Source organism: Scyliorhinus canicula, chromosome 7 (genome assembly GCF_902713615.1).
Source record: "Scyliorhinus canicula chromosome 7, sScyCan1.1, whole genome shotgun sequence".
NCBI classification, from domain to species: domain Eukaryota; kingdom Metazoa; phylum Chordata; class Chondrichthyes; order Carcharhiniformes; family Scyliorhinidae; genus Scyliorhinus; species Scyliorhinus canicula.
This window is the reverse complement of record NC_052152.1, coordinates 65507913-65528446: the sequence shown is the minus strand read 5'-3', so window position 1 is coordinate 65528446 and position 20534 is coordinate 65507913. Positions and strand designations below refer to the sequence as shown.

Here is a 20534-nt window from a genome sequence, read left to right as displayed (position 1 = left end):
CTCAACCTTACGTATAATAAAGAGAAGTGTGTGTTCAGCACGACCCACCTAGCCATCCTCGGCTATGTAGTCCAAAACGAAATCTGGGGCCCGATCTCGACTGCATGCACTCCCTCATGGAGGTTCCTCTCCCCCACTGCCCCAAGGCCCTCAAACGCTGCCTGGGGTTCTTCTCCTACTACGCCCAGTGGGTCCCAAACTATGAGGACAAGACCAGCCCACTCATACAGCCCACTCAATTCCCCCTCGCGGCCGAGGCACAACATGCATTCGCCCGTATTAGAGAAGACATAGCCAAGACCGGGATGCACGCAGTAGACGAAACACTGCCCTTTCAAGTAGAAAGCGATGCTTCAGATGTCGCCCTTGCCGCCACTCCAAACCAGGCAGGCAGACCCGTGGCTTTCTTTTCCCGCACCATCCGCGCCTCTGAAATTGGAGGCATTACCTGGCCGGCAGGAGATTCACTCTCCTCACCGACCAATGGTCGGTAACCTTCATGTTCAACAACACGCAGCGGGGCAAGATCAAAAATGATAAAATCTTGCGGTGGAGAATCGAGCTCTCCACCTATAATTACGAGATTTTGTATCGCCCCAGCAAGCTCAATAACCCCCCAGACGCCCAGCCAGACGTACATGTGCAAGCGCACAAGTAGACCGACTGCGGGCCCTACACAACAGCCTTTGTCACCCGGGGGTCACACGACTGTACCACCTCGTCAAAGCTCGCAATCTGCCCTACTCCGTCATGGAAGTACGGACAGTCACGAGAGACTGCCAGGTCTGTGCGGAGTGCAAGCCGCACTTCTACTGGCCAGACCGTTGAACGCCTCAGCGTGGATTTCAAAGGGTCCTTCCCCTCTACCGACCGCAACACGTATATCCTCAGTGTGGTAGACGAGTACTCCAGATTCCCCTTCGCCATCCCATGCCCCGATATGACGTCTGCCACCGTCATCAAAGCCCTAAACACAATCTTCGCTCTGTTCGGTTTCCCCGCCTACATCCACAGTGACAGGGGATCCTCATTCATGAGTGATGAGCTGCTTCAGTTCCTGTTCAGCAGGGGTATCGCCTCCAGCAGGACGACCAGCTACAACCCCCGGGGAAACGGGCAGGTAGAGAGAGAGAACGGGACGGTATGGAGGGCCGTGGAGCTGGCCCTACGGTCCAGGAACCTCCCAGCCTCTCGCTGGCAGGAGGTCCTCCCTGATGCAATACCCTGCAGACGGTCACTACTGTGCACCGTCACAAATAGCACATCTCATGAACGTGTTTTTTCCTTCCCTAGGAAGTCCACATCCGGGGTGTCACTCCCGACTTGGCTGGCAGCTCCAGGACCGGTCCTTCTACGTAGGCATGTCTGGCTCCACAAGGCGGACCCCTTGGTGGACAGGGTACACTTGCTCCACACCAACCCCCATTATGCCTACATGGAGTTCCCCGACGGCCGCCAAGATACCGTCTCCCTCAGGGACCTGGCACCATCAGGTTCCAACCAAACACACTTCCCCGCCCAGGCGCCATCCTCCCCTCCCCCGGTGCCCCCAACATTAACCCCACCAGGTCCATCCCTCCTTCCCCTGCCCATGCATGAGGTCGAGGAAGACTTTGGCACGCTCCCGGGGTCATCCGACTACTGGCCAGCACCAACACCGCCAGCACCGACATCGCCGCCGCTGTTAAGTCGCTCCCAGCGAACCGTCAAAGCACCGGATCGACTTAACCTCTCACGGGCACCGGACCTTCAAAATGGCCATTTTTCCTCCCACTGTAAATTATTTGCAAAACTGTATATAGTTCCACGCCGCCCCCGTCGGACTCATTTTTAACAGGGGGTGAATCACTGTGTGCACCTGTATTAGGGGATGAAGTAGGACCTGCACTACAGGTTCGCCGGTAGCCCCTGCCGGCTAGCTCCGCCCATAAGGAGCCGTATAAATATGCGAGTCCTCCTTCTGAGCAGCCATTTCGCCAGCTGCAGTAGGAGGCCACGCATCACACTGTAATAAAGCCATAGTTGTACCAATCTGAGTCTTTTGTGCAATTGATCGTGCATCAATTATTATCTCTGATGGTCCCGCTTTGTGTTTTAACAACAGCTTTACATGGGAGAATGAACATAATGTGAAAACTAAATCATTACTGAATTAACTTGCACATTCACCATGAATTATTAAGCAACTGAAAAGCAAACCCTACTTTAACATTAGAGCCGGGATTTTGAGTGGGTGCGGAAATTTCTGCCCGAAGTCAACAGATTTTTGGCTAGTCTGTGAAAATTTCCATCTCGCCTTCGCCCATTTCCACCATGGGCAGGACTCGAAAACCCCTTAGTTGACATGAATTGGAAATAATTGGTCCCAGGAGAGAGTTTAGGCGTTTGGAGAGAAGGCCCAGAAGCAGCAGAAACAAGGCAGTAGCCAGTGGATCAGCTGCCATTATATTTCTCACTCAAGACCGACTTGAGTTTCATCACCATTCTCAGCCTTAGTGGAAAAGAGTCTGAAACATGACCACTTGTACACTGCTTTGAGGAAATGAGAGAACAGGGGCGAAATTCTCCGACCCCCAGCAGGGTCGATGAATCGCCTGGGGCCGCCTAAAATCCCACCCCCGCCGTGGCAGAGATTTTCCGCCACCCGGGAAGTGGCGGTGGCGGTGGCGGGAATCTAAGAAACCCACAACGCGCATGCGCCGGTGGTGACATCAGCGGCAGCTGGCCGCTGACGTCACTGCCTCCGCATGCGCCGACCAGCGAAAGCCTTTCAGCCAGCCCCGCTGCCGGGGGCCCCGGTTTTTTGCCCGACCCCTGAGTGGTTGGCGCCACTCCCCTACGCCGGGACCCTCCGTCACGCTGGGTAGGGGAGCATCCAGCCCCAGAATTGGGAATAGACAGACATCAGTACTTTTCTCAGCAGAAATAAATTTACTTTTTGTTTTTCTATTTATAGCGAGAAAAGGAAAAATTTACAGAGGGTGAAAATCAAATATTGTAACGGCTCAATCTTGATGTTGTTTGGAGTTAATGATTCAAAAACACCTGAACAGAAATCCCATCAAGGTTAAATTAACCTCTCACCAGGGAACTTCTTTGGGTGGATGTATTTGGGAAAATTCTGTAATGCAGAAGTTAAAGGGGAATGCCTGGGGCTCTGGCCAGTTTTTAACCATTATATTGTGATGGATGGGGAAAACCTATAAAATGTGGTTATTATTTTAGACTTAATTCACAACTGAGACTCACCACTTAGCAACATTGAAAAAATGTTAGAATGAGATTTACCTTCACTTGGTTTCCCCAGAATGTGATTCAGCAGGGTGTGTACAAAGAACAAAGAAAATTACAGCACAGGAACAGGCCCTTCGACCCTCCCAGCCTACGCCGATCCAGATCCTTTATCTAAACCTGTCTCCTATTTTCCAAGGTCTACTTCCCTCTGTTCCCGCCCATTCATATACCTGTCTAGATGCTTCTTAAATGATGCTATCATGCCCGCCTCTACCACCTCCGCTGGTAAAGCGTTCCAGGCACCCACCACCCTCTGCGTAAAAAACTTCCCACGCACATCTCCCTTAAACTTTCCCCCTCTCACCTTGAAATCGTGACCCCTTGTAACTGACACTCTTGGGAAAAGCTTGTTGCTGTCCACCCTGTCCATACCTCTCATAATTTTGTAGACCTCAATCAGGTCCCCCCTCAACCTCCGTCTTTCCAACGAAAACAATCCTAATCTACTCAACCTTTCTTCATAGCTAGCACCCTCCATACCAGGCAACTTCCTGGTGAACCTCCTCTGCACCCTCTCCAAGGCATCCACATCCTTCTGGTAATGTGGCGACCAGAACTGCACGCAGTATTCCAAATGTGGCCGAACAAAAGTCCTATACAACTGTAACATGACCTGCCAACTCTTGTACTCAATACCCCGTCCGATGAAGGCAAGCATGCTGTATGCCTTCTTGACCACTCTATCAACCTGCGTTGCCACCTGCAGGGTACAATGGACCTGAACTCCCAGATCTCTCTGCACGTCAATTTTCCCCAAGACCCTTCCATTGACCATATAGTCCGCTCTTGAATTTGATCTTCCAAAATGCATCACCTCGCATTGCCTGGATTGAACTCCATCTGCCATTTCTCTGCCCAACTCTCCAATCTATCTATATTTGTTGTATTCTCTGACAGTCCTCCTCACTATCTGCAACTCCACCAATCTTAGTATCATCTGCAAACTTGGTAATCAGACCACCTATACCTTCCTCCAGGTCATTTATGTAGATCACAAACAACAGTGGTCCGAGCACGGATCCCTGTGGAACACCACTAGTCACCCTTCTCCATTTTGAGACACTCCCTTCCACCACTACTCTCTGTCTCCTGTTGCCCAGCCAGTTCTTTATCCATGTAGCTAGTACACCCTGAACCCCATACGACTTCACTTTTTCCATCAACCTGCCATGGGAAACCTTATCAAACACCTTACTAAAGTCCATGTATACGACATCTGCAGCCCTTCCCTCATCAATTAACTTTGTCACTTCCTCAAAGAATTCTATTAGGTTTGTAAACATGACCTTCCCTTCACAAAACCATGCTGCCTATCACTGATAAGTCTATTTTCTTCCAGATGTGAATAGATCCTATCCCTCAGTATCTTCTCCAACAGTTTGCCTACCACTGACATCAAGCTCACAGGTCTATAATTCCCTGGATTATCCCTGCTACCCTTCTTAAACAAAGGGACAACATTAGCAATTCTCCAGTCCTCCAGGACCTCACCCGTACTCAAGGATGCTGCAAAGATATCTGTTAAGGCCCCAGCTATTTCGACCCTCGCTCCCCTCAGTAACTTGGGATAGATCCCATCCGGTCCTGGGGACTTGTCCACCTTAATGTCTTTTAGAATACCCAAAACTTCCCCCTTCCATATGACAACTTGACCGAGAGTATTTAAACATCCATCCCTAGCCTCAACATCCGTCTTGTCCCTCTCCTTTGTGAATATCGATGCAAAGTACTCATTAAGAATCTCACCATTTCCTCTGAGTCCACGCATAAATTCCCTCTTTTGTCTTTAAGTGGGCCAATCCTTTCTCTAGTTACCCTCTTGCTCCTTACATACGAATAAAATGCTTTGGGATTTTCCTTAACCCTGTTGGCCAAAGGTATTTCATGACCCCTTTTAGCCCTCTTTATTGCGCGTTTGAGATTCGTCCTACTTTCTCGATATTCCTCCAAAGCTTCATCAGTTTTGAGTTGCCTCGATCCTATGTATGCTTCCTTTTTCATCTTAGCTAGTCTCACAATTTCACCCGTCATCCATGGTTCCCTAATCTTGCCATTTCTATCTTTCATTTTCATAGGAACATGTCTGTCCTGTACTCTAATCAACCTTTCCTTAAAAGACTTCCACATTTCAAATGTGGATTTACCCTTAAACAGCTGCTCCCAATCCACATTCCCTAGCTGAATGTTGTTATACTCTGCCTTTCCACAATTTAGTACTTTTCCTTTCGGACCCCTCTTGTCCTTGTCCATGAGTATTCTAAAACTTACGGAATTGTGATCGCTATTCCCAAAGTAATCACCGACTGAAACATCAACCACCTGGCCGGGATCATTCCCCAATACCAGGTCCAGTATGGCCCCTTCCCGAGTTGGACTATTTACATACTGCTCTAAAAAACTCTCCTGGATGCTCCTTACAAACTCTGCTCCATCTACGCCTCCAACACTACACGAATGCCATTCAATGTTGGGGAAGTTAAAATCTCCCATCACAACCACCCTATTGCTCCTACATTTTTCTATAATCTGTCTGCATATTTGTGCCTCTACTTCATGCTCACTTTTGGGAGGCCTGTAGTAAAGTCCCAACAACGTTACTGCACCCTTCCTATTTCTCAGCTCCACCCATATTGCCTCAGTGCTCGAATCTTCCATCATGCCCTCCTTAATCACAGCTGTGATCTCATCTCTGACGAGTAATGCAACTCCTCCACCCCTTCTACCTCCCTCTCTATCCCTCCTGAAGCATCTATACCCTGGGATATTCAGTTGCCTGTCCTGCCCTTCCCTCAACCAAGTCTCAGTAATACCAATAGCATCATATTCCCAGGTACTGATCCAAGCCCTAAGTTCAACTGCCTTACCTGCTACACTTCTCGCATTAAAACAAATGCACCTCAGACCACCTTTGCGTTCATCATCTCTTCCCTGTCTACTCTTCCCCTTAGTCACATTGAGTTTATTGTCTCGTACCTTACTGGCTTTAGTTGCTGCTTCTTTACTGACCTCTAACTTCCTAATCTGGTTCCCACCCCCCTGCCACATTAGTTTAAAACCTCCCCAACAGTGTTAGCAAAAGCACCCCCTAGGACATTGGTTCCAGTCCTGCCCAGGTGTAGACTATCCGGTTTGTAATGGTTCCACTGTCCCCAGAACCGGTTCCAATGTCCCAAAAATCTGAACCCCTCCCTCCTGCACCATCTCTCAAGCCACGTATTCATTCTGACTATTCTTGAATTTCTACTCTGACTGTCCCGTGGCACTGGTAGCAATCCTGAGATTACTACCTTTGAGGTCCTACTTTTTAACTTATCTCCTAACTCCCTAAATTCTGATTGTAGGACCTCATCCCTTTTTTTACCTATATCATTGGTGCCTATATGCACCACGGCAACCGGCTGTTCACCCTCCCCCTTCAGTATGTCCTGCAGCCGATCGGAGACATCCCTGACCCGAGCACCCGGGAGGCAACATACCATTCGGGAGTCTCGTTTTCGACCACATAAATACCTGTCTATTCCCCTTACAATTTGCAGGATGTCAAGTAAAAAAGAATACCAGCCGATTATACAACCGCATATCAAAATAAAGCTCTTCTGAAGTAATATGCAAAAAATAGCAGAGAAGCATATCGATAAAAAGCTGTAAATTTTCTGATATGCTGATACAGGATATTGTTATTTAAAATAGAAATTGGAACAACTGTCATTCAGTTCTTTCTTCCAGAGTTTGCATGAGTGCAGAAAATGACATGTCTAATATTTTTGCAGCAGGCGTAAGGTTGAATGATCATCTTTGCCTGTGATCTTTACAAAACCCCATTCATAGGCGCAGGTTGGAAAATTGATCATTGCGCTCGATTAGTGGAACTGCACAGTTTGTTATACTGCAAATCAGCCCACAGACCGACTCACCTAATTATTTTGCGTTCTCATTGAGTGAGGCTTCATTCTGGGATCAGAGTCCTGCAAAATATATTGAAAAGTGTGATTTAAGATGTGGCAGGACTTTCCATATGGCGATGGTGGTGTTTCCCATCATGCCACTGGAAAAGTCAGCAGAGAATGCTGGTTTAGCACAGGGCTAAATCGCTGGCTTTGAAAGCAAACCAAGGCAGGCCAGCAGCAAGGTTCAATTCCCATACCAGCCATCCCAAACAGGCGCCGGAATGTGGTGACTAGGGGCTTTTCACAGTAACTTAATTTGAAGCCTACTTGTGACAATAAACGATTTCCATTTCCATTTCATTCTGAGTGCTAGAAGCCTAGAAGAAGGTAAATACGGTGAGCTTGCGTGAGGCAGAGGGGGGAGCAGATTTTAAGGAAGTGTAACTCAGTCGGGAAAGGGGTTATCAATTCCCCACACTTTCCTGCATCACGCTTGAGCAGGTTAACCTTTTGGGCAACAACCACCCTCCCTCCCCCATCCAAAAAGTTAAGCCATGCAGAAGAGGCCAATTATTGGCCAATTAAGGGCCTCAATTGGAATAAGGGCAGGTGGATTGCCCTAAGTCTTACCCATCCCTCATACATCCGCGGCAGGTTGATAGGTGGCGAAATGACCATTTGGTGGTCTTTACAGGGTGCCTTCTGTAAAATCCAGGTGTTGGGTCATCCTGGTCTAGTTCGAGAAAAAATGAGTGATCCATTGAGCTGCGTAGCGAGATTGTCATCAGCTCCTCCACTGTTTCACTCTCTGAGCCATCAATCTCTTCAACATCAGCGTTGCTATCATCGCTTTAATCATCAATGTCTTCTCATTCATCCTCAGTGTCCTCAAGAATCTGAGAGTCATTTCAGAACCCTGGAACAAGTCACAAAGTACCTCTAGAGCAAGCTTCTCTAAGATTGGGACAATGTCGTCTATTTCTAGCTTGGTCAGTGGCTGGTCCTCCGTGGTATCAGCAGCTTCGATTTGAGTTTTTATTTCGGAGTGTGTCATCTCAGAGCATGGTGGATTTGTACCACCACCTGCTGGTTGGAGGTCGCACCACCAGCCATTCTATGATATTGCTTGCAGGCATATCACCACAGGGGCCTGTAAAATTCTGCACACTGTGTTGGTGTTGTGCCAGTTGTTCTATTAAGTCCAGACTTATCTCTTCCTTTCTTTTTCCTTCTTTGTTATTATAATTTGGAGAACTGAACTTTCATTTGAGGAGAGAGATACAGGCAGCTGCAAGGTTGTGTTTTATGTTCAAGAATTAGAGTTTGATTGTTATCAAATCTTTCTTCTCTGTTCTCTTAACGTTTTTACTTTTCATGGAAATTATCTTGGATAAACTGTAGTTTTGCCACATGCAGTCTGTTACAGTATTGAAAAAGTCTACGTGTAATATTTTTCTTTCAGTGAACAGCCTTTGGTGAGCTTGGTCTCTTTTAGGTAAGCTATATTCAGCCCATGTACCATGTCGATCACAGCTGACTTGCGCTCAGCTGCAAGTTGTCTGTCAGTCCTGTGCAGCTGGCCTGATGTTCCGGCTTACTAATCGAAGAATTAACATCTTATTTCTTTTTATAATTTGCCTGGTGTGATAGATTTTGTCCATTTGTTGAACTAAGCTCCAAGACACATTAGAACAGATGGACTGTGGTGGGTCAATACCCTATTAGTCCAGGGGCTGCCTGCCTTGATGTGGGCAGTGGCTGACCACAAGGACACAATGGTCCCTTCCAAAGTCAGAGACAGCCCATAGCACCCCATATTTCTACAAAGTCAGTTGAACTTATCACTCGTGATTACTGTCTGTCATGTTGTGTTAATGTTCTGCAGTGAAATGGGAGTGTCTTCTTCAGGGTGTAAGTTTGGGCAAAGTTTATGGAGACCTTATGGCTGCCCAAATATCAGGGGCCCACTCTCAGCCTTCTCGGTTAAGGAATGCATATCACTTTGTCTGGCATTAGCTCGGTTGTAGGTTGCCAGAAAGATAACGGGCGCGATCTAAGGGGGGAAAATGTTTCAAAGTGTCATTTGTGGAGGGTGTTGCTGGGAGTTTCCCGCCAGCTCTGCCAGCGAGTTCCCGACTGCTATCTAACCGCACTTATTAGTCACCTTTTTGGGCCCTGGGGAGTTTCTCCCCGGTCAAGTCCACACTTAGAGTGGGATTTAAAGGCTCTTCACGCTGGCGGGAAATTCTAGTCCCACGCCGGCCCACGGGTTTCCCGGCGACGAGTGGTGGTGTCACTGGGAAATCCCATTGACAACGGCGGATTTGGTAACTCCCAGGGCGGGCCGTCTCCGCTGCCGAAAAACACGGGACGGGGTGGTCGGTTAATCCTGCCTTAGAATTATTTTCATCACTGGGAAGCTGAACTCGTTGGCCAGACCGGCTCTTCCGAGATTGGGCCACCATTTTGAAAGGGTGCCCCGGCCTCTGAGAGGGCTTGTGGGTCCCTCACACCCCCCGCCCATGGGTAATATCACCCCCCAGACACATGGGTATTAACGCAGTCCCTCATGTATGGTTTCCTGCTATTAGGCCACTGAGATCTCTTGAGGCACACTGGCTGCCGGGGAGCCCGCGGGATGCTTTTCCAGAAAACATAGAAATAATTGATTGACGAAGGGCAGCTCTGACTCTATTGTCCTCGTGGCCAGTTAATGAGCATATGTCACCTTTTCTGGCTCCCCAGTGGTATGAGGTTATGCTCATCAGCATACTTTTGAATAGGGTATACCCCATGTATTTATCTACATTATCACAGTGACTGGACAGTAATGCATGGAATTGTTACTTTCTTCTGCAATCTTTTTAAACCGCACCTAGTCTTACTATAATGCCCTCAAGGCTTGTTTGATGTGACAAGATTTGAATATGTAGAACAAGGTTAAAACCCTGAATGCAAATTCAAAAATATTTTCAGAAAGCAGAACTTTTTTTTAAAACTCAGGTTGATTCCTGAGAATATGTTTGAGTGAATTACAGGAAGTGTTATGGTCTGATGCTTACAAGATAAGCAGATGTGCTTGTATTTATATGGTGAGTATTTTTCATTGCAAACCTGTCAGTATTTTAACAGTTAGTTACATCCTACTTGGGTCTGCTCCTCTCCTCCGCCCACCATTGATGGATCTATTAATAATAAAATATGGTGCTGAATTCTCCGTTTCGTGATGCTGAAAATGCAAATCGTGATTGGACGGAGAATCGGGTGAATTTAAAAATCAAGGTTTGCATCCGGCACCAATTTCGGCACTATGCTCCGGTCCCTCACTGATGCAGATATTGATGTTTACGCCAAGCACTGGCAGATCCATGCAAAACTGAAATTTGCATGGATTTCATTGTCATTAGTGGCGCAGTATGCTCCACCCTTCAGCTATGCACCATCCCTTTTAGGTGGAATTCTCACGGGCGTGAATTTGTGCAAGTATTGACAAGTGGGGTCTGGGCGCCATGGCTACAGAGGGAGAGCGGGAGGTTAAAAAACTGTGAAATGTCGGGCTAGCTGGGGGGGGGGGGTTGGTTTCCCAGGCTGGGGGTTGCAGCGGGGATCGAATTGGTGCCAGGTCCATGGGATCAGGGTGGCCTGGTTCAGACCATCATTGCTGCAGTTCTGTCTTTTAAATGCACCCATTTGGTGCTCTTTACAGGCCCTTGGCTGTTCGCTCTGCTGGGTGTTACCTGTGCCCTTTGAATACTCAGGTAGCCTCGGTCAACTGGGAGCCCACCCAAGCCACCCCTCTGTAAACCCTCATACCATAGCTGTTTCATCGAGGGGATCGGCATGGCCAAGCTCAATCAGGTGCCCGCCAAGTATTGGCACTTATTAGAAGCGCTGCCCCATTGCAGAGGTATTGGGGGAGTCAGCAGATCCCATCCCAATCAGAGGACACCCACACCGTGGCCTTTGGTTAGTTGCCTGTTTCAGGGCAGAGGCCTCACCAGTGATCCCCTCCAGACAACTGGCCATCTCTTCTTGGTGAGGCTGTTGGCACTGACTGCCTCTCCCACCACCTCCCAGGCAGTATGCAGGAAGGCAGACTTGAGTCTGTAGCCCATCCTGAGTAAGAGGCTGTCCCTCCTCTCCTCACCGGCACAGAGCAGTGGATCCACCTCGGACTCTTGACCTTGGGATGCCCGGCGGGGGGGGGGGGGGGGGGGGGGGGGGGGGGGGGGGGGGGGGGGGGGGGGGGGGGGGGGGGGGTCGTCTTTGAGACATCTTGATGGCTGCAGTGGGTGTGTGATAAGTGGAGTGTAGGTTCTTTGGCTCTAGCTCTGGCCCCAGAGGGGTAGCACGATGGTTAGCACTGTTGCTTCATAGCGCCAGGTTCCCAGGTTCAATTACCGGCTTGGGTCACTATCTGTGCGGAGTCTGCACATTCTCCACGTGTCTGCGTGGGTTTCCTCCGGGTGCTCTGGTTTCCTCCCACAAAGTCCTGAAAGACGTGCTTGTTGGATGAATTGGGCATTCCGAATTCTCCCTCAGTGTACCCGAACAGGTGCCGGATTGTGGCAACTAGGGGATTTTTACAATAACTTCATTGCAGTGTTAATGTAAGCCTACTTGTGACAATAATAAAGATTATTATAGAAATGCCACTGGGCTGGGAATTGCTCTGAAGTCGAGTCGGCAGAGTGCTGGTCCATTAGCATGTCCTAACTCACTTACTCATGTCCTCAGCAAATGACAGGCTATTCAGTCCTGATGACAATACTTAGTCTCCCAAATGGCGAATCCGACCCCCATAGTTCACACGGAGTTCATACTAGTTATTTTGAAAGGACAGTTGTTGAAAACACATATAATAAACACAACAGTGTACCATCAGGCAGACAGAAAATAAGAGATCGTTCATGTGGAGAAAAACATTGGAGCAAACGTTATGGTGGCTGCGTAGTTTCAATGATTCTGTTAATTGAAAGGAACATTTGAAACTTTATAGGATATGTCGGTAAATCCTGAAGACCAAATAAATATTCTGCTGTTCAATAAAACCGGCCAAATGTTTACACTGGCAGCTCCATCGTAAATTATTTTAAAATTATTTCCCGGGATGTGTGTGTCCCTGGCAAGTCCAGCGTTTATAGCCCATCCCAAATTGCCCTTGGGAAGGTGGTGGTCAGCCGCCTTCTTGAACGGCTTCAGTCCATGTAGTGGAGGCACACCCATGGTGCTATTAGGAAGGGAGACTTTTATCTGTATTGTAAAAGGCTATGGCGTGATCTAATCAAAATAAAACAGAGTCCATTCTGGGCGAGATTAGCAGGGTCATTCCCGCTATCTAACAGCCTTCTGTCTTGACCCCAATACCACACTTTAGCATCATTGCCTGCACGGAGGAGCTCCGATAATTGGAGCTCCCCAGTGCAGGAAGAGATTGGGACGCCATTTTTAAATGGCACCCCAATCTCGCAACCCCAGAAACCCTCCCAAATGCCCCAACTCAACTGTTGGGGGTTCCTCGAGCCCCAATGCACCCCACTACATAGGGGGGCAGAACTACCCCGGACACACGGGCACAATGTCAGGTTGGCACTTTGGTCAGTCTGGCATGCTGGCAGAGCCCCTGCCAGCCTAGCAGTCACACCTGGGCATCCTGGCAGTCCAGGCTTGCAACTGGGTGACAACAGCAGGGTGCCCAGGTGGCACCAGCAGTGCCAAGGTACTGCATTGACCAGAGGCGAACCACCCTGGGGCCTCCGATCATCCGGGAGACATACCCCCCCCACTTCAGATACGCCTTGTCCCCGTCAGTGGCGACCAGTACTGAACAGCGCCTGGCTGGGGTCTCCTCAGCAAGGTCGATAGATGCTGGGTGGTCAATCAACCTGGCATCAGCACGGCTAAGTGAGTTCTTAAACTTATTTAGCTGTGCGGGACTGGATCCTGCCCATTGTGACACAATGCGAGATCTGGTTGGGTCTTGCGGGGCATATTGGATGTCGGGATTCCTGGGGGAGGCCTCTCCCGGGATTTACCAGCTGCATCCTACTCCGATTCCAGTGGGATGCAGCTGGTATATCGAGCCCATAAATCTGCTGAGGGGTTGTGGAAAACATATTTCTACTTGCAAAATAATTCTTAATAAAACAAGACCCTCCATCAGCACAACATTTGCCAAAGCAGAACCACTCAGTTCCTGACCTCATTCCAACATTGGCCAAAAATGGATAAAAAAGCTGAATTCCAGCGGTGAGGTGGGAGTGACTGCCTTTGACAACAAAGCGGTATTTGACCGAGTAGAACATACTCAGAACCCTAGTAAAGTTGAAGTCAATAAAAATCAGGTGGAAAATTCTGCACTGGCTTGTGTCATATCTAGCACAAAGGAAGGTGCTTGTGGTTGTCGGTAGCCAAGCATCTCTGTCCTAGGCGATCATTACAGGTGTTCCTCAGGGCAATGTCCGAGGTCAGACTGTCTTCAGCTTCTTCACCAATCACCTTCCATCATAAAGCCAGAGGTGGGATTGTTTGCTGATGATTGCACAGTGTTTTGTTCCGTTTGTATCCTCTCAGATACTGAAGTAGTCAGTGCCCACATGAAGCAAGCCATCAGTAACATTTAGGCTTGGGCTGAATAGTGGCAGGTAACATTCATACACACAAGTGTCAAGTAATGACCATCTCCAAAAAGAGAGAATCTAACCACTTTTTCTTGCCATTCAGTGGCTACCCACTATCAACAGCTTGGGGGTCACCATTGACAAGAAACTTCACTGTACCAGCTGCATGAATACATAAAGAGCAGGTCAGAGGCTGGAAATCCTGTGCTGAATAACTCACTGAATCCTCTGCAGTAAACCCTTTGTGCGGCCCTTGCCCTCTGATGAGCTGGCACCCTCTTTGTCCCATGCAGGCTGTTTGTACCAGGTGTCTCACTACACACACATCCTCCTTCTTTACTTTCCTCTAAAGTACTTGCTGAGTCAGTGGCCGAAATTCTTTGGCCGTTGCGATATAATTTTCCCACCAGCAGCACACTCCCGCCAATGCGTTTTGTGGCGGTATGTGATGGTTACAATGGAAAATCCCATTGACGATCGGAGGGAAGACAGAATCCCGCCACCAGCGAATGGCATGTGGTCAAGAAACATACGGCTGACAATCCAGAGATTCCAGCCCAGCGTCTGGGCTGGTGGCTGCGAGCGTTGAGGTGAATGGTACTGTTTCATCCACACCACTTCTAGTTTCCTTCACTTTCTTCCTACTCTTCATTGCTTTCTCTTTCTCCCTCCTCTTCTCTTTTACCACTGTCTGGCCAGATGGCAGCTCTAGGGGATCTGAATAGAAAAAGGACACAGAGTTATGGTGAGTGGAGTGGGGCGACAGTAAGAGGTGCACAGGTACACCACCTGCAACTTGTAAATATGAGGAGATTCTGGGATGAGTAGGAAGTGGGATATGAGACGGAAAATGAGATCTGAGGGTACTGTCATCTTGGATGGTTTCAGCCCCACCATTGGCCAAGGCCTAAATTATGGCTGCTCCATTGGTGGGGAGCGTTGTCTTTTTCCAATGGATAATCAGACTCACCTGCCCCTCTTGGGATAGCTCCTGCTGTCTCATTTTGTGTGTCACCTTGTTCTGCAGGAGAGAGGGTAGTGTGTCTGTGAGTGTGATACAATGTGTTTGGTTGATAGAGCTGTCGTGAATAGCTGGCAATGTGTGCAAGTTGTGAGATAGCTTGCCAAGCTTTCAACAGTGCAATGTGTGAGGTGAAGCTATGAATCTTAGATATGTGCACCGAATGAAGAAGGGTATTGGTCGGCGAGTGATTGTGGTGTGGTGAATTGAGCAGTTGCTGAGGCCATCATAGAACCCCTACAGTGCAGAAGGAAGCCATTCAGCCCATCAAGTCTGCATCTACCCTATGAAAGAGCACTTCACCTTGGCCTATTCCTCTGCCCTCTCCCCGCATCCCTGTAACCCCACCTAACCTTTTAAAAACTACAGAGTAATTTAGCATGGCCAATCCACCCTAACTTGCACATCTTTGTATTGTGGGCAGACCTGAGCACCTGGAGGAAACCCACGCAAACTGGGAGGAGAAAGTGCAAACTCCACACAGATAGTCACCTACGGTCAGAATAGAAAAGGGTCCCAGGTGCTGTGAAGCAGCAGTGCTAACCTCTGTGACACCATGCCGCCCCTAATTGATGTAGTTGGTGGGATATGACATCTCAAGATGCATTCACTGACCTTAACCACTGTGCGAGGTCATTGAACCTCTTTCATCACTACATCTAGATACTTGGAACCATCCTCCTGGCATTGACCACCACAGCTGTCTACTCCTACTGCCTTCTGATCGGTTGTTCGCAGGGCCTCGTGAACCCTGCAATGGACAATGTTTCTCCTTCGAGAGAATCATAGAATTTACAGTGCAGAAGGAGGCAATTCAGCCCATCGAGTCTGCACCGGCCCTTGGAAAGAGAACCCTATCCAAGCCCATGTTTTCACTTTATCCCCATAACCCAATAACCCATCCGAACCTTTTGGATACTAAGGGGCAATTTAGCATGGCAATCCACCTAACCTGCATATCTTTGGACTGTGGGATGAAACCAGAGCACCCGGAGGAAACCCATGCAGACATGGGGAGAAAGTGCAAACTCCACACAGATAGTCACTCGAGGCCAGAATTGAACCCGGGACCCTGGAGTTGTGAGGCAGCTGTTCTAACCACTGAGCTACCATGCCACCCCTCCTATATTCCTTCTTGACCACAGCCTCCAGTGCAGCATTAGAAAACCTTGGAATATATACTGTGCCATAGTATTTGGTATTTTTCTTGCGCTGATTCTCTTCCGTAACCAGTGCCAGCACCTGTTGCAGCCACTTCCCCTTTAAGAAGTGCAGGCTGACATTAAGTGGTGCAAGCTTCTCACTGGTCTGGCGTGCAGCCATTCAATAGTGAGTCCGGCTGCACACAGAAATAATTTAAATGAGCTAGTAGCACCAGGTTTGTGTACTACTTACAGCAGAAGCAAAAAAACATGGTTTCATCGCACACTACAATCCCTGCATCCATTTTTGAGCCTTATACAATTTCACGGTCGGTGGGTGGAATCTTCCTAAAATTTGACTGTGTTATTTTCGGTGTGGAAAACAGAGTGAATCGTGCCGGCCCCGTTAACTCGATCTGGACCGGAATTGTTAAGACACTTTTTTTAACAGGAATAACATGTGTCTGAATTGGCTGTCCCGGGGTCATCTGAGCAGTTCCATCAAGGGAGCACTGCATTTAAACAGCCTCACAGCACTTTTTCACAGTCCAGCCAAGAGGATGGTGGCAAAAAAGCCGACTGCAAGGTTCGGCGAGGGTGCACTGACATGGATGCTGGATGCTATGCAGGAGAGGAGGGCAAGTATTTATGCACAGGTGGGCAGGAGACCCTGGGAGTGTCCTGTCTATCAGATTTCCCCTTCCAGATATTGAGTGCCTCTAGCCCAGCAGACAGATCAGGGTGGCACCACAATACCTGCGCCATCCGCAAGTAGGCCAGGGCCCACCAAGTCCTGGCCCTCCAGAGGATGGTCCTCTCGGGCACCATGACATGGCAGACAGCAGACCACCTCAACCTCAGATCTTAGGGAGACACCTAGATGTAGTGGTGGGGTTAGGAGGGTTAAGAACTTGTAGTCGCACACGCGGGCTCTTGTGATGTTAGGCATTAGAGATGGAGAGCACTGATGTTTGTTTATATTTGATCTCATAATGTATTTAAATTCCCCTTTGTTAACCACTTTTAGGCTGCCCAATCTGCACTGATTGATGACAGCAATGGTGCAGCTAACATTACGGATGCAATGGGACTTCCAGCATCACCTCCATCCCCTATGTGCTGTGATGTCCTCCCAGTAAAGATGTTTCGCTGCACTCAGTAATGATAAAGGGAAATCTCTAACCGAACCCCCAGTCCCCCGAGACAGCATCAGGAGAGACGAGTAACTCTGCGCATCATCGCTTTGAAATGACCCAATTCACAGGGAGTTTGCAAGCTGCCATCAACCAGACAGGAGTCAGATATTCAGTGTCTCCGAAGAGCTTCACAGCTCTTTCCTCACTGCAGATCATCACGCTCTAGTATTGAATGGGCAGCTAGCATCACAAGCTCCCTGGGTTGTTAGCCCTCACGAACCCCCTGGGAGCATAGGAGGTGTCATATATGCAGAAGGGTCAACCAAGTGTCCTCCCTAAACCTGGACCACCTAGAATCATATCGCGATGAGGGCGTCTCTAGCCCTCCTGCCCATGTGCATGGGACCACTGAAAGTTCTTTCAGAATAGGCTTACAGGCTCCCCTGATCTCTAGGACCCACAGACTCCTGCAAATGGACTTCAGAGACCCCTGTGAACGGAGCTACAGGCTCCCGTAAGATCAATCACAGATCAATCGCAGCTACATTCTTCTTGGATTCCCCCCCCCCCCCCCCCCCCCCGCCCCATCCCCCAGATTTATCAGTGCCCTCTCTCCCCTGGGACTCCCTGGTAGATAGTGATGACATGTGCAATCACCACCAACCTCCCTCTTAGAGGTCATGGTGCCAGTTTTCCATTTTTCAACAACGGTCATGATTTGTGTCAGCGTGACATCACGCGAGCTTGGTGGGAAGATACAACAAGGGAGGACAATGCGTTCTAATACTCGTAATGAGATGGCAATGCATGTAAATCAGAGGTGCGCCCTTCCTGGGCATGAACCTGATCGCGTAATCGGAGTGGGGCTGGGGAGATCGCAAACTGAAATCTTCCCATCGAGAGTCACGTTTCCGGCATCTTGTGAGATTTAGCGACCATTATGGGAATTGTGCCCACAGCTAACATGGCTGTTAAATCGCAGCTGATGTTCCTCAGAATTATGGGTATGAAATAAAATTTTACTAATTTGCTGAGTCCGAGGAGACAAATACAATTAAATAGCTCGTCTGGATCCTGTCAGAAGTGAGGAAGGTGATCAGATTAGTATTGGTGTTTTCAGCTTCAATTTTCTTTGAAATTCCCACAACTCTATCAAACCTCAAAGAGGAAGCTGGGCAATTTCCTGTTACTTATGGTGTCCCAAATCAGGAAGAACTAATTTGAAATTCACAATTCAAAAGAAAGGAAATAAGTCACTGGACAGATTATTTTTGACCATAGAAGTTTTGCACGCTCAATATAAAAAGGCCTTTTATGCATATACAGTACAGATAAAGGGTGGTTTCAGAATATTGGTTAGCTCACTTGACCTCCTGTTTTCTAAACCCCCAAGCTTTGATTCTGGCAAACAGTGGGTGGGTTGTCTGTGGCTTGATTTTTGGGCTTAAACTAATTTCACCACGATTCTGCCTTGTTTCTTCCATATTTTCTAATAGGAAGCATGGATGTATCTTAAATGATGTATCAATGGTGTTGGGGATTCTCGGGGAGTTAACAAGCTACCAAGTGAATTCCATCAACCTCTCCTTTTCTATGACCATGGGGCATTCTTGTCAGCTGAAAGCTGGTGTGAAGGCTTTAGGAAAACTGAACCATTGCTAATGAAAGCTAGTCAATCCCATAGGAGATTTATTACTAACCACTGAAAGCTAAATTAATTCCCACAGGAAATTAGCCCTTCCAGGGCCTTCTCTCTTTGGCCAGAGCTTCCAGCAATTGGCATCCTCACTGTCTTGACACCCTCACTCCACATATTTAAGTGACCTCAGTTATTGTAATTTAGGTTGTCTGTGGTCTGGGCCTGTCCTCTTGGGGATTTAGGAAATGGTATACAGGAGCATTGTACTGTTACTCTTTGATAGACACAATACAGCATAAAGCTATTGATGGCTCTTATTGCAGATGTAGCCTTTGGTCTAGCCAATGTAGCAACTTTGGGAGTGAATTAAGTGTCATCTACCCAGTTAACTGTGCCCACCTTTGAACAGAGACGTCTGGTGGCAAAAGAAGCAGAATCAGTTCCACACAAATTTCAGATTTGGCCGATATGATCTGTGGTGGAAGGCATGAAAAGCTTTTGGAAATTTTGGACTTGTTTTGCGTAACAATCTCTTGTAAATCTCTTCCTCTTTTCTTTACACAATTGGCATGCAATTTTTCCCTTCAGTCATTCTTAAAACAAATTTGAGTTTACACCTCATGCTTGAATTATTATGCAAACGAGCTATTCCGGGCAGTCGACCCTGTACTTTCTGACTCAGTAGGAGGAAAATTACCACATTTGTGAAAGGCACATTCCTCGTGATCAAGTGAGGTCATTTAAAATCTTTATAACACTTCAGGGGATCCTTGGCATAATGGATGTCCCACACATAACCACAATCATAACTTCCACATTTTATGTTGCTTTATAAATTATGAAATCTAATTTCTGCATTTTGGTGTCTCAAATTTATTTGTTTGCATTTTTTTCTAGGCGATTAAATCGTCCTGGATAATAGCAGATCACCTGACAACTCAGGAAGAGTTTCCAGTCCAACTTCTAACTACAAGCAATTTGTCCCAAAACCAGGATTTACACGAAATGGCACCAGGCATGTGGTGACAGACTTTCTGCTCCTATGTGTAGACAGTGTCTCCTGGCAACATTACAACAACACTTGAATCAAACATTAAACTGTGCCACGTGCATACCAGTGCTTACACCATTCATATGTAATCATTTAAAAAAAATATTTGAAAACTATAGCCTCATTTAAATAATGGACAAAGGAATTGTATATTTATATGTTCATGCACCGCCTAATGTTAACAGTATTGAGAATTTATTTATTACCAAAATGTAAAATTGATTAAAGTAGCATTGTTCTTCTGTTTTCAATGCATGACATAAATATTGGAAATATAGAATTTTATTGTGAACACACAAGTTTTACATATTTGAATTATATTTGAATTTACTTTCACAAATATATTGTGGCTTTAATTTAATGCGACTGTACTTGATTTCCGATTCACATAATGTGATTTTGTCTTGGCTGTACATTTGTTCAAGAAGCTGGAATATGAGCCTTTTTTTCTGTCAGTTGGCTACATGGGAAATATGATATATATTTGTACTCTGTACTTTTTCTAAGATTAATCACTTCTATATTGTTCAATTTGCTACTATTTTTTTAACTGGTGTGGCAAAGTACAAAGAGAAAAATGGCTAATTACTTAGCTTTGGGTGTTTCATATCAGGACCAATTTTACAAAACTCCACTGAGTTGTATGTGTACGATAGAAAATTATGGGAACTCGTCCCACCTGCAATTTCTGAATATGGCTGGCAGCACTCCTTTTGTGCAATGAGCCATCACAGCTCCAAGGTC

General features: G+C 47.3%; 1 protein-coding gene across 3 annotated transcripts in view; it reads left to right on the top strand.

The window, feature by feature from the left end:
• Positions 1 to 20321, top strand: part of LOC119969040 (nectin-4-like) — an 87984-nt gene extending 67663 nt beyond the window's left edge. For 2 of the 3 annotated variants that reach the window (XM_038802191.1, XM_038802192.1), the window contains one exon: positions 19637 to 20321. In XM_038802191.1, the coding sequence (XP_038658119.1) occupies positions 19637 to 19658 (22 nt within the window). In that variant the 3' untranslated portion in view covers positions 19659 to 20321. Of the gene's footprint in view, positions 1 to 8643; positions 8677 to 19636 lie in introns of all 3 variants that reach the window. The other variant, XR_005461284.1, reaches the window with a different exon arrangement.
• Positions 20322 to 20534: the final 213 nt, after the last annotated feature.